The 13978-nt window shown below is 46.4% G+C and overlaps 1 protein-coding gene across 2 annotated transcripts; it reads right to left on the reverse strand.

Moving 5' to 3' along the window:
- Nucleotides 1-2076: 2076 nt before the first annotated feature.
- Nucleotides 2077-6928, reverse strand: LOC127326209 (chaperone protein dnaJ C76, chloroplastic-like). 2 transcript variants are annotated; one of them, XM_051353078.1, is made up of 9 exons: nt 6557-6928; nt 4131-4259; nt 3865-3994; nt 3641-3761; nt 3436-3511; nt 3094-3144; nt 2870-2908; nt 2610-2706; nt 2077-2466 (listed from the first exon to the last, which is right to left on the reverse strand). In XM_051353078.1, exons 1-9 carry the CDS (start codon nt 6815-6817, stop codon nt 2339-2341), a joined length of 1032 nt encoding a protein of 343 aa, XP_051209038.1. In that variant the 5' UTR covers nt 6818-6928; the 3' UTR covers nt 2077-2338. The 2 variants fall into 2 exon arrangements, with proteins under 2 accessions (XP_051209038.1, XP_051209036.1); XM_051353076.1 differs by having other exon boundaries at nt 3430-3511.
- Between the last annotated feature and the right edge of the window lie 7050 nt (nt 6929-13978).

Consider the following 13978-nt stretch of genomic DNA (forward strand, 5'->3'; position numbering starts at 1 on the left):
TCGAAGAGGATGACATGCATAAGCTTAAAGGAAAAGGCAGCTTCTAAGTTAAAATTGGAAAGACATTTTGACTGATATGGAATTCCCCAAATCATTGCAACACCACATCTTGGTAACAAACTATGAATGTTCATTATTTGTTTAGTTCACAAAAATTGGATTACCCCACATTTCAAATTAAGAAAACCCAGAGACGGTCGAACCACATATGTGTTGTAAATTACAAAGATCCATAACAAAAACAAGTGAACAATTAACAGAATTATGAGTCACACGTCTACCGAAGTATTGGCTAGAGTACATATTCACCTTAAATTTCCCGATAACTTGGTAGTGAAGAAATGTAGTACTGTTTGGTAGATATATTGATAGATACAACATAGCTTGGACGATACCAAATTTTACACTCATTAAAAGTGAATAAGCAATTGGTGGCTTTAAAGAGTTAAACTAAAAATGTTGATAAAGACGAACAATGGCTTGCTGCATCGGATTCCATTTATCTGGACAAAATGACCACTCAAGAATACCATGTAATCCACTACAAAGGCAAAGTGTTCCGCGAAAGGAAGACTTATATATGATAACAAAAATATGACTTCTAACAAGTTCAGATTTTAGAGGTTGTTTGGACAAAGAACTCCCGAAACGTAAAATTGCAGCTTTGTGGTTCGGTGTTTATTTTATTTGGAAGAAATGCAATACGCCTGATTTTAAATTAAGTAAACTCAAACAGCAAGCCAGAAACAAGCTATAGAGCAAACAAGTTCAGAAATACCACCGACCAAAAAAAAAAGTTCAGAAATACCACTGACAAGAACACGTAAATGACATACGCGTTCAAGACATGAGGAAATTATTATCGGCACCTCACGAAATAAATCCTACGTGACAACTCCCACACATCTGACTTCACAGTATTGTGCGTGACTTCAGAGATCGCACGTACATGGCATGTAAATTCTACATGTTTTATTCGAGAGAGAAAAAACCCCTCTTTTCGTGATACATGTGCATACCCAATATCAGAGCATGATTGTATCTCTCTATAAATTTTGAGAAGAGTGAGGCGTATCAGAGCATGATTGTATCACTCTTTTGATGATACATGCGCATACCCAATATCGGAGCATGATTGTATTACTCTTTTGGTGATACATGTGACACCGAGGTTAGGTCGTATGCTAGGAGCGCATCACAACAACCAAATCGAAGAAGAGCGTGGACGAGTCTCCGCGAAATGGAGGAACTTATTAAAGAACCCTCAAAGAACATGCTCTTGGATATCCTATACTAGTATCCCTCACCATTCTTGGTATGATCTCTGTTTATGCCAGTGGTCTCAGGGGAATAACTCTGCAGAGCATGTCTTGCAAAGCAGCTGGTATAGATGCTTTGCTTTTTGACAGGCCAGTATCCAGCTCACTCTGTACGAAATCTGCAATTACGTGGTGGTACAAATAGAGGCTAGTATTGTTGTAGTGTTGTACCGATTGAAGCAGATGAAGATAACCCAACGAGATTTCTTACCAGGTATCAGAGGCAGCTTCTTTACATTCACGTCTGGACCGCATGGACGACATAAGCATGGAAACTCACGCATGCGTTGCCAATTTGCAATGAGCACTCTCCTGGTCCGTATTAAGCCTTTCATGAGGCCCAGACCGGGCATTATCCTGAGGTATATCCTCAGTCTGATCCTCATTGTGTCTTTGCAGCAGGGGCATGAAAAGGTCGTGCGTAACTACCTCAGAGGCATTGCTCTGCCTTTCGTCATGCAGGTTGCAGGACAACATCGGGTATAAATGAACCATGCCCTCTGGCCACTAACCTCTGTGCTCCTCATATGAACCTCTGTGCTCCTCATAGTTAGTAGTATGATGAGAAAGATGTGCAGCTGAATTGCTGGGCAAGGTTTCCTTTGGCAGATGCCGCCGCCATCCAACACCCGTGCAAGGTTTCCTTTGCTGGGCAAGGTTACCGGGCGGGCTGCTGCCAAAGGAAATTTGCCCCGGAATTCATCTGCACAAACATACACACAAGAGAGTATGGCTCTCTAGGATCTACAGTTGCCGATGACCAATGCAAAGTATATGCTGCTTCCTTCACATTTTGAATGCTTACAGCTCTGTTTCCGTACACTATAGTCATTAACATCCTGACCACCGATGTACAGATGAAAAATGAGGATCTTTGAGGGGCCTGAGGGGCCCAATCAGGTAGAGATAGCAAACTACATATCAACTATCACTGCACACCGTCAGTCTACAAAGGTAACGAAATGGGATCCAACTATGTACAGGAACCAGGATAAATTAAATGTTCCTCTGTTCTGTTATTACTCATCTTTGCCCACCGCCTCTGGAAGTTTGTATCTCGGAGACTTGTCAGTGCCTTCTCTTGAGTATTGTCTCCATCGCTTAGCTGCCCTCGCCGCTCTGTTCGCTCTCTCTGCTGCTTCTTCATCTGACAGTGTTAGATAATCAAATGAAATTTAGCAATATCAATAACCAGTTGACTGTAAAACACAAAATTGTCTTTTGACAACTCTTATCTTCAGAAAAAGGAGAAGCACATTTTCTATGGTATGATATGTATAGTAGCATTACCATTGCTTTGGTACCGTGTTGAGGACCCCCAGATATCACTCCAAGAGCTATTCGGGTCTGAATTCTTCTGGTTGATCATCCGTGTTCTGATTCTTTCCTGCAAAAATAGACCCATCTATAAATAAAAATAGTTGTAGTTTTCATTTCCAAACTACAGGCTCATTTTCAGTTCTGGTCCAATATATGAAAGAGGGAAATGATCATCAGATTCTAAAGGACATATGACATTATAAAGATGAACTGTGGGGAAGAAATTATACCAAGACTTTTGCTTGTCTCTTTTCCCAACGTATGCTTGCCTGCCAAATACAATATATCTTAATAAAAAATAAATATAACAGCATAGTAAGCATGCAATATCTACAGGCCTGTACTATGGTAAGCTGAAGCCCTTAAAATTGAGAAGGAATCTATAACTTCGGGAGCATGCATTGAGAGTAAATTAGATAAGCAAATAAAATTACATGAATGAAGAGACTATTACCATTCTAAATACGTTGACTGAAACTCCCATCCCAGCATTCATCAGCCCAACCTGCCCAAAATTAGAGACCGCCATTAATATACTAAAAATCGCAGTTTACTGAAATAATATATCTGACAAATACAGGAAATTTGTGTTTTATGCTTTTATTTAGTTCTGACAATAATACACCTTTTGCTACCTAAGCGAACTACATGGTCCTAAAAAATTGCAAGGTTTATATGATCACAGAGATGTACAAATATATCAACAACAACATCAAAGCCTTTTATTACCAAAAAAGTTGTGGTAGGCTAGATGTAAAAGTATATATATATATGAAAGAAAATAGCTTACATTTACCCTTTCTATTCTTCGCATTTCATTTTCAAGGAGTGAAAGTTGTGCAGCAGAAGTCCAGTGAATGCAGTCAACTGGGCTGGAAATGAAAATATGAGTGAGTTCAGTTCAACAACCTTAGCATGTGCACTATATCAAGAAATGTCTATAACACGTTCAGTCAAATAATTCTGAACATCTAGTGATATGGTCGGCTTTGTATTCTCACCAACTATCAATGGCATCCTGAATTAGCTCCGGGCTACCTGTCTGGGAGCAGACTCTTGACCTCCCAAAGTCCTCCTCAATTTCAAACACATTGGGGCACACATTGGCACAAATCTTGCATCCTGAACCGACATGAAGAAGATAAAATTAATATACACCGACCCCCTGAGGCAGATCCAAACAGAAACTTCTGGTCATAGGGAACAGTTACCAACATATCATTACCTATACAGGTAAACTCGTCAACAAAGACGTGATCCTTGGGCGCACTGTCATTAAAGAAAGGGTTGGCGGCCGTTGCTGCATAGCCATGGAGCTCATCATACACGGCACGCTGTACCGGATCGGTCAGAACCTGCTCTTCAGTAAAACACACCTCTTGTTAGCTTTGTGAACAGAGGCCATTCCAATGCAAAACCAGGAAAATTCAAGGGAAAAATGTGTATTCGCATCCAAAAAAAAAAAACCAAAACATTACTGAATTCCCCTACCGTGTAAACCTCGTTGACGAACATGCAGAAGTTCGTCACATCAGGGTCGTCTCCACTGAGGTCAGGGTGGCACGTCTTCATGCAACTGTAGTAGGCTTTCTTGATTTCCTCCGTGGTTGCATCTGGCATCTGGTGGTGCAAGAATCAGGAGTTAATGTGTTATACATATAAGCAACAAATCCATTATCCCAATGCAAATCTATATACCAAATAATAAAGCAAAAAGGGTTTCCGTCGTCCGTTTTTTATTACCCATGCTTTTCTATCGAATTTACAGACCCTGCCACCGCAAAAATCATATAACGGTTCGCGTCGTCGGCAAAAAAGATTTTAAAAAAAGATCGACTGCGTCGCCCTTTGGTGGTTCCTTCCTCCACTGCGCCGCCCGGGCTTCCGTCCCCGACCACACCACCCTTGCCCACCGTGCCGGCCTCAGCTCCACGCCGCTCAAGGTTGCTGCCTGCTTCCCTGCTCCACATAGCGCGTCGTTTGTCTTTTCGAAAAATACGCCACGGCCAGTGAGATCCCAGTGCCGAGATCTAGCTAGAATTCAGGCCCGCGCTGCAGCTGTCCCGGCGTGCAAGCGCTGGCCTGGGCAATCTATGTTTCTGGAGGAGTCGTGGGATACCGGCCACACGACCTGGTGAACGCGCAGGCTCTCCGGCCCGAGTTGTTGTGGACGAGGTCCAGACCTATCGCCATTGGAGAAATAGCAGCAGGGGCCTCGCACGCTTGCGGACGGGGGAGAAGTTAGCTCCTCTGGTTGGTGTCTATATGTAGGAGCAAGAGGAAATTCGGACGCATAAAGAGAGATTGGCATATCCCAGGAGGCGGCGTGGGTATGGATTTGCAGGACAAGCGCGACTTCAGGGTCATCCTGGATATTCTCACAGGCCGTTCGCCGGAGGAGACGACCTTTGTTTTGCATCTCCCTTCCCGTAGGTGAAAAAGATTAGGCAGGAATTGAACAAATTTGATCCCAAATTAACATATCTGGCGTTCTGAAGTGCACGGGAGAAGAACCTTATTCTTTGGTGCTTTCTCAATTTTGTCCTTCACCTTTCTGATAGTTACTGATAAGCTCATGTCCGTCTCCTACTTCTTTTATTTTTACGGTATACGTACTTACGTAGCATAGCAGCAGGATTCGTCTTATCGATTTTGCACAAACTGTTGATGCACGTAGGCACAAAGAAATCATGTCTGACTGCTTATAGAAGACCTACTATTGGTTATTACTAAATATTTTGTCCAGTCTACTTAATAGATGGATGCATGATAAACATGGTCTACATATGTAGGTTAACATGTAAGAGCCACTCTAACGGATCACGTAAACATGCAAACTGAAAAAGCGGAGCACAGGCGACTGAAAACAAAATTTGCAGGTTCGAATTCGTTGGCGCAGATCGAAGAAGTTAAACTTGGTTCGAACTCGTTGGCGTAGATCGAATACGGTAAAACTGAAACTGAAATTTTGAAGTTTTGCACTCGCGGCAAAATTCAAACAAGAACACGAGTTTAATCATAGATAGTATGGCGCGAGCGATCCAGACTTAATTAACTTAATTAACACACATATGCAGCGATCCAAAAGCTACGGAGGAGCGTGGCTGTTACCTAGACCGAAATCGAGCTTCCTCGGCAGGAGCTTTAGGGCCTGGTGGCGCTGGGGTGGCGACGACATCAATCCTATAGGAGAGGTCGATGAGGTCCGTCGGCTCGAGCTTGATGAGCGCCTCCTCCCTCTCCCTGGCTATGTGCGCTTTGATGAGCGCGACAACCCTGCGCCGCTCCACCTGCTTACAGATGCCCAGCCTCCGCATCACCCTCTCCCAACCCCGAAGTTGCCACAACGGGAAGACATGGCGCTGATTTGGTGTGTTCATCGGACTTTTGGTGCGGGCGGCGGCGGAGTTGCTCTAAGTCCAGTCTACTTAATAGGCGGATGCACGATAAACATGGTGAACGAGAGACGTGTATATATATGCAGTATATATGCAGGTTAGTCTTATTTGAAATATTTATTTTCGATGATGTTGTTGCATGCACAATTGGACATGCATGTTTTCTATGCAAATTATCAGGTCTAGCATTTTCCTATATTCGAGTTGCATGAAAATAGAAATAATATAGAGTATTTTTCATCTAAATTATTTTATGAAAATAATATTCTTTCCCGTAGCAACGCACGGGTATGTTTGCTAGTCAGTATAAGAAATATTATCTGAATATAGACTTCAGGTTTAAAAAATAATCATTTCCCCATGGTCTGAGCATGTCACACGAAAGTAAGAGCTTTGAATTTGCCACTGCGAGGCGAGTTATTCAAGTGATTTCTAACTTAGATCACACTAAGTTTTCCATTTGAAATATAGATATCAATAGACGTGCAAAATTAGGAAATATTGTTCGGGAACGCTTACGACGCCAAGAACAGAGTAGAAGTCGTCCACCGCGTCCTCCTCCGATCTCCCTTGTTCAGCTTCCGCCGTATAGGCATATATCCTGAGGCCCCTGCGTCCCCGCATACTCCCGCTCCGGCGCCGGTCTCTCGCGAACCCAGACCCAGAGGAGGCCAACGGCCGGGCGGGGCGGCACCAGCGGGAAGACGGCGCCGTCGAGACGGTGCGGAGCGTCGAGGGGGAGGTGGTGATCAGCGGCGGCGAGAGAAGAGCAGGATTCATTGGTTGGCGTGATAGAATAATGCGGGCGCAGCGGCGCACTCTAGCTAGACCGGTCGGAGTTGAAGGACGAGAGCTGGAGAATCCTGCAGTTGGGCTTTCTTGTCGATCTCCTCTTCTGTTCAAAGTTCAAACGCAGGTTCGGGTCTAAATACCTTAGCTCTATACATTTAGACCCTCGAAGGTATTCATATTCTGGTATCAGCTTTTCGATCTAGTGCATTTTTCTGGTAGAATAATTTTTAAAATCACTTCGTAGAGCTTGAATCGGTTTTGCTATACCTAAGTGGTTTGAGATTCTTATATGTTTATATTGTTAAATTTTGGGTATCGTCTTAAACACAAAAATTTAGTCCACTAAAGTGTAGAAAGACCAAATTTTCATTCATAAGAATTTTGAAGGAAATCGCCTTTCAGAGCAAAGTGGCTTGGTTATCAAATTTGTATTTATTTATTCTAGGCATCCTAATTCATAAAATCACTAGCAAGATGGTGTACCTTATTATAACATTCTTGAATTTTTGAGAAAAATGATAAAGCACAATAACTAGTTTAGCAAAATCCCTTTTCCATATGATCTTCTGAGCAAACATTTGCATGATGGGATAATACATTTTTTATCGACAACATGAGGAGGAAGAAGAGGGAGGAGGGTTTCCTGGTGTCGAGGTGGCCATGTAGTGGAAGGATGGATTATGCATTTTCTTAGGGCATGTTTAGTACTAGAGTTTTAGTGGCGAGTGCTGGAGATAATCCCTAAGGGATTTGGTGAAACACATACTTCACCTAATTCTCTCAAATTACTATAGAACCCCATTCCACTAGGTAGTGATACTATAATGGGCATTAGGGAAAATACATTACAATTTTGGGAAAATAAAAAAGGGGATTAAACTACTAATACACTAGAACCAAACATGTTTTTGGGAACAAGTGGGGATATGAGATTTGGTGAGGATTGTCTCCACTAAATCCACCAAAACTCCAGTACCAAACACGACCTTTATTTTAGATCGACAGGGATCACTCCCTAGCTCTATTTCTTAGAAAATAAGCCATACAATGCTTAGAGCTAAAAAACGAAAAAGATGGAAAGTAAAAAACCAAGATCTCCTAACCTACATGATAAAGTTTGCTGGGGAAACAATTGCCATCCCAACAGTTACCGAAATACTAGCGACCCGCAGCATATATCACGTTATAACAAAAACTAAGTTTTGGTTCTGCTACAGAGAAAAATGGCAGATAAATGAAGCAAGCCATCCTCTGCATTGATTTCCTCCCCACGGCCGTCTCCTGGTAGAAGTGTTTTGCCCTTCCTCATATGCGCTTCTGATCACATCACCACCCAAACACGACCTTAGGGATGCGAACTAGAAGAGTTTTTGATCGGGTGCGACGTCACTCCATTTTAATGATGGCGGCAACGACAAACAGAAAGGAGGGTAATGCGATTCTCTGTAGCAAAAGGTTGATTACGGTGCAGAAGAGAAGGGATGGTGGCGTAGGAGGAAGGAAGAAAATATTGAGAGGACGGTGAAGGTTTCACACATAAGTCTACAATGGAGACACAACACCTATGGTATAGTGTTTTCTTCGTGGGGTGGAGGGGTTCAGCCTATACACGAATATCTCTCGTTAGTTCACTGTGGGTGTGTTTGGTAGCCCGGTCCAACAGAGAACAACTATCTGCCTTCATACAAGCTGACCCTAACATGGTTGAACATAGATTTTCTTGTATGTTTGGTAGGTCGGGCCAACCGAGATATGTTGAGTGCATCTATTGTTTGGTAGGTTGTATGTGCTAAGAATAGCTGAGGTTGTCTAAAATTTGCACAAAGACCACTCACTAGTAGAAAAACCCCCCTTTAGTACCGGTTCCAAAGGGTCTTTAGTACCGGTTTTGGAACCGGTACTAATTATCCGGCACTAAAGGCCTCCCACCTTTAGTACCGGTTCCTTACGAACCGGTACTAAAGGTCCCCGCGGGGCTGGTGATCTTTTTTTTTATTTTTTTTTTCACAAAAAGGCTATTTCGTTTAATTTTTTTTATCCATTTTTCTTCTAATTATTTTTCACTCCCTTTTTTCACAATTTCTAATATTTCCGTTAGTCTCTAACTACACTTAATCTCTAGTCAATTACTTACCCTTGGTCAAACTTCCCGGTCGGTCACCCATCCTCACACTACTCCAACACTAGCACGCTTAACTTCCGGGTTCCTTTCCGTCCCACTTCCAAGTGCTTCGCGCGCATGTTGTTGATACTACTATCATATCAATCCTATTAACATGTTGGTCAATGTCACACTTCTTTATTATTTGTATTGCAAATAATTTTTTTAATAAACAAAAGTAATGATGTAATAATAATGTTGAATAAATAAATAAAATTAACTTTTTAATTTGTATTATTTTTATTTATTTTTAAAAAATTTAGTTTTTTTTGCCAAACCTTAAACCTGAAAATTTGAAAATCTTATAATTTGCTAAAAGTATGAGTAATATTCTGGGATTCAAAAAATCTTATAATTATTAATTTTAATTTTTTAAAAATAAAAAATATATAAAATTCTAAAGTTTTGGAAAAAACCTAAAATCTTCCTGCTTTCATATTTTGATTTGGAATTTTGAGAATCTAAAATTTGGCTAACCGGGTAAACCCACCTTTAGTACCGGTTCGTGACACGAACCGGTACTAAAGGGTACCTTTAGTACCGGTTCCTGTCACGAACCGGTATTAAAGGTCCTGTGGCAATGCAACTGTATTATTAATGCACCCTTTAGTACCGGTTCGTAAGGAAACCGGTACTAAAGGGTTGGACGAAAGACCCCCTTTTCTACCGGTCGCATATAAAAATGAAACGAGATCCAGTCCACATGTACACAAAATAACCAATAAGGTCCCTGTAAATAGGGAAAAAAAGCAATCGGGTCCCTAAAGAGGAACCCTGGCCGGAGCTCCCTCGCCCACGCCGGAGCTCATCGCTGGCGGCCTTGACCGCGCCGCCGTGGTGGCGCTCGTCGATGGCGGCGCTCGTCCGTTGTCCGTCGTTCGTCGCGGAACTCGGCCGTGGCGGCGCTCGGCGTGACGGAGCATCCCTCGAGGAAGCACGGCGGCGGCGGCTAGCGGCGCTCGGTCGCGGAGGCGCTCGGCCGCGGCGCTCGGCCGTGGCGGAGCTTTCCCCGAGGAAGCGCGGCGGCGCCGGCGGCGGAGCTCGGCCGTGGCGGAGCCTCCCTCGAGGAAGCGGCGGCGCAGGCCCTCGCCGTGGCCATGGAGGCGCTCGTCTGCGGCTGTGGTGGAGCCGGCCCTCACCGTGGCCGTGGCGGCGCTTGTCCTCGAGGAAGTGGCGGCGCTGGCCGGCGTCGAGGAAGCGGTGGCCGGGGCGCAGGCGTGGAGTTGGAGTTGGAAACAGAGAGCGCTTGGGGAGGGAAATGAGGGCCGGGCGGTTTGACCCCTGTTGGTTTGCTCCCAGGTGCGAGGCGGCGCGGGGGTTTTCCGGGCGAGGTCAGCCCTGCCGAGGTGTGAAGCTCGATTTTCACTTCTCTACCGGGCAGGGCTGAGAGGCTATTTTCGTATGAGGTGGGCACTGCCCAGCTGAGCCGAGCCGACCTACCAAACAATAAAAGTTGGAATAAAGTGGGATGAGGTGGGAAAATCTGAGGAGGCCCGATCTACCAAACACACCCTGTATGTTTCTTCACGGATTCTACAAAATCTTAACATCCTTATTCCTTATTATACACCTTTGGAATTGGAATTAATTCGGTAAAGAGAATTTGGAAGACAGGGGAACTCCGGATCCGTCTTGAGCTGTAAATTTCATAAAAATATAATACTAGAAAATCAAGAAGTTTGAAACAAATCATACATGTGTGGAGCTATACGCGCCAAATTATGCAACTTGAGCAAAAACGATAGCAAAATCACCAGTTTTTTTTTTTCCACGCAAGTTTCATTTTCTATTTTTCTTGAAACATTTACACGCAATTGTCGAAATATCATATGATTTACTTTAATTTTTCTGAAACATACAATTACAACCTGTTTGGATGTTTTGTAAATCAAGATCACGGGTAAGACGATCCACGTACCTTTGACTGACTCAACAGATGTGTTGCTCAAACAAAACTGTAAAAGGTTGTAAACGCAAAAATGTAAGTTTGGCGACCCAGGGCCATGGTCTGACACCACCCAAGACAGGCGTGGGGTAAGTATGTCAGCTTCGATCCAGCAGTCGAGGACGTCACCCGAGGATGACGGTTGCGTGAAGCCATCTCTCGTGCCGGCCGGACGGCGACGCCGTCGTCGTTATGCTTGCCGGTGGTGGCCTGGAGACCGACGTGCAGCAGCCACAAGGCGCAACGTTGCATATGCGTGCACGGTACATGCCAGCACGTGGTGCCTACCTGCATGCTAAACTCGCCCGTGGCAAAATAGTCGCTCGCGTCTTCTTCTGAGGCCGCGTGCGTCATGGGCCTTCCTCGTGGCTTGACTGCTCCAAGTCCAACACAAGCCTGCTCAACTAGCTTAGCTGAACTGTCGAGCCAGTGGTTGCACACTGACGGACGGTTGTGGAAGCGTTTCGTCCTGCCGCTCCCGCGAGCACAGGGCGAAACGCTCGTCTCCCCCAACCTCCAGCCCCTCCTCCCCCCGTCCCTCCCTCACCGTCGCTAGAGGGCGCCGCCGGGCAAAGGCCCGGGGCTCCGGCGGCGGGGGGCTTCTCTCTCCCCCGCGTGGCTGTGGTGGCGCGGGCTGGCGCGGTCGCCAGGGGCGACGTGCTCGTCGTCTGCGCGGCGGCGCGGTGACCTGACCACGGCGTGGTGAAGACGCATCTCCGGTGGAGTGGCGGCGGGGCTTCTGGCTGGCTGGCGCGGCCCTGCGACGGCGTGCCCGTGGCCATGGGTGGCGGCGGCGGGCCCAGATCAGGGCCAGCGGGCCTAGGTCTGGGCCTCATCTGAGCTGCCTCGGGTGGGCGGCCCCGATGCGTCTGGTCGACGAGCGGCGAGGGCGCTGGCTTCGTCTCCCCTGATGTCCTGCGGCGGGCATCGTGGTGGGTGCCTCGGTCCGGCGTCCTCGACTCCTCGGGATGTGAGGAGGCGGCGGGGGGCGTTTGCGGCATGGATCTACGGTTCACGACGGTTCTGAGGTAGTAGCTGCTGGCCTTGGCTCCTGCTCACCTTTTCCCCACCTCCTGGAGGAAAGTCCAAAATCTCTGATTGGGCGGCAGCGACGCGCTGCTGCGCCGTGACCTTCTTGGAGACGCCGCCTGGGGAGGCTTGGGTAGGGTGGTGGCGCTGAAGGTTGCAGCTTTGGGCAATGTCGGTCCTTGAGCAGCTGCGGTGATCTCTAGCCCGTATGCGTGTGTCGACGGCAGTCTGCCCATCCTCTGCAGGTGCTACCCGCGGATTTCTCGTTGCTGGTGGATGTCCAAGTGCTCAGCTGTGTGGCCGGTATGGTGTGATCTTCGTCAAGGTAGTCTTCTCCAGGGTGGCGTCAGGTCCGGAGCCCAACACCTATGCAGCTCTCGGGTGAGCTTCTCTCATGTTCGATGGTTCGACGCCTTCGAGCCAGGCGAGAGGGCAGGGGCCCTCTTCGGCATGAGAACAGGTTGGTGCTTCTGGTGCTCGGAGTCCTGGCCGTTCTCCTCGGATTCAATACTACAATTCTGCTCCGGGCAGTGCCTCGCCGTGCCTCCGGCGGGTGTCCTTGGTGTCGAACAACGGCGGTCTGCACTTCTGCAAGCTTGTCCTCGCTCTTAGTGCAGTGTTGTAATTCGTTCTGTGTGTACCCTTATATCTTTCTTGCCGTGGTGTGCGTGGTGTGGTGTCCTGTTGTAACTCCTGATCGGTTGATGGCTTTATTAATTTAAAGCTGGGCTTTCGAATCTTCTGTTTAAAACTGGCGATCCAGTAAAGACCAACCCGATGCATATGAGGCCATTATCTGTTCTCCCTCACTGGTTGCGAATTGCGATGCTCGATTGGGCCACCTGCTAGTTTATTTAGCTACAAGCCTCCTTACTCATTTTTTCTTTTCTTTTGACTTGGAAGCCTCCCTGCTCGGGATCTATTCTGCAGACAATTTAGCCGGCGAACCGAAATCATGGAAAACCAAAACATGTTTGAATGAAACAAGGCAACTCGCGCGTAAAGTTGTTTCTTAAAATGAGGCAACTCGCGCGTAAAATTACTAGTAAAACTTCAAAACGTGTTTGAATTATATGCTTATAGGGAGCAATTGTTTCTTAATATGGAAAACCATCTATCTTCCTAATCTTGTAAAATTACTAGTAAAACTTCAAAACATTTAGCTTGAACAACATAAGCACAATTTGCGATATTTAGATTGGGTACTGTAGTTTATCTAGTAGTTTAATCAAGTTTATGTACTAGCTTGAATCAAATATGTGTTAATTTGTTTCAAAATGGGATGAATTTGAGTTTAAGAAGTTAGATATAAGGGATCAGATCGAAACTGCTAAAATTTAGAGGAGCGAATATTCTCCTCTAAAAGTTTAGGGGTTTTAGATTGCTATTAGAGCGTCTGCCCAGTGCCCTGCAGCCCTTGAGCCTTGTTGTTGTCGATGACCATCTCGAGGTTCTTCTCGCTAGCCCTCCTTTGTGCCTTCTCCAAGACTGGCATGGCCCCGGTCACCCCCTTGCACCTCGAGCTCTTGCGAGTAGCCGTTCCCCCGGCCACCCGCCTCTTCCTCGCGTATGGGATCGTCGGCGTGCGCTTCGCCTGCGGGATGGGGGCACCCAAGGTAACCACCGACCGCAGGTCGGGCTGCACCAGCGACCCCACCTCGTCGCTCAGCATTGACACCACGTCCTCCACCACCCCCAGAACCCGCACCTCCGACACCACCTCCCTCACGCTCGTCCTTGACACCTTGGCCGGAGGACCAGCCGGCGACTGGCTGTCCGCCACCCAAGAGGCCAGCGGGTCGGTCACCTGCGAGCGGGCCTCCGTCGAGATCAGCGACTCCTCAGCCGCCGCCCCACCCTGGCCCAGCTCCACCCCCATCGTGAGCTCCTTGCCCTGGTCCTTAGGAAGGAGCCCCTGCTGCCACACTCCCAGCTCCAGATTCGAGCCGTATTGGTCAAAAGACCTCGGCAGGTTGGGTCCCTCCCTGCTAACATGGTATCAACTATACACTAT

This window comes from Lolium perenne, chromosome 1 (assembly GCF_019359855.2).
Source record: "Lolium perenne isolate Kyuss_39 chromosome 1, Kyuss_2.0, whole genome shotgun sequence".
Classification (NCBI taxonomy): Eukaryota; Viridiplantae; Streptophyta; class Magnoliopsida; order Poales; family Poaceae; genus Lolium; species Lolium perenne.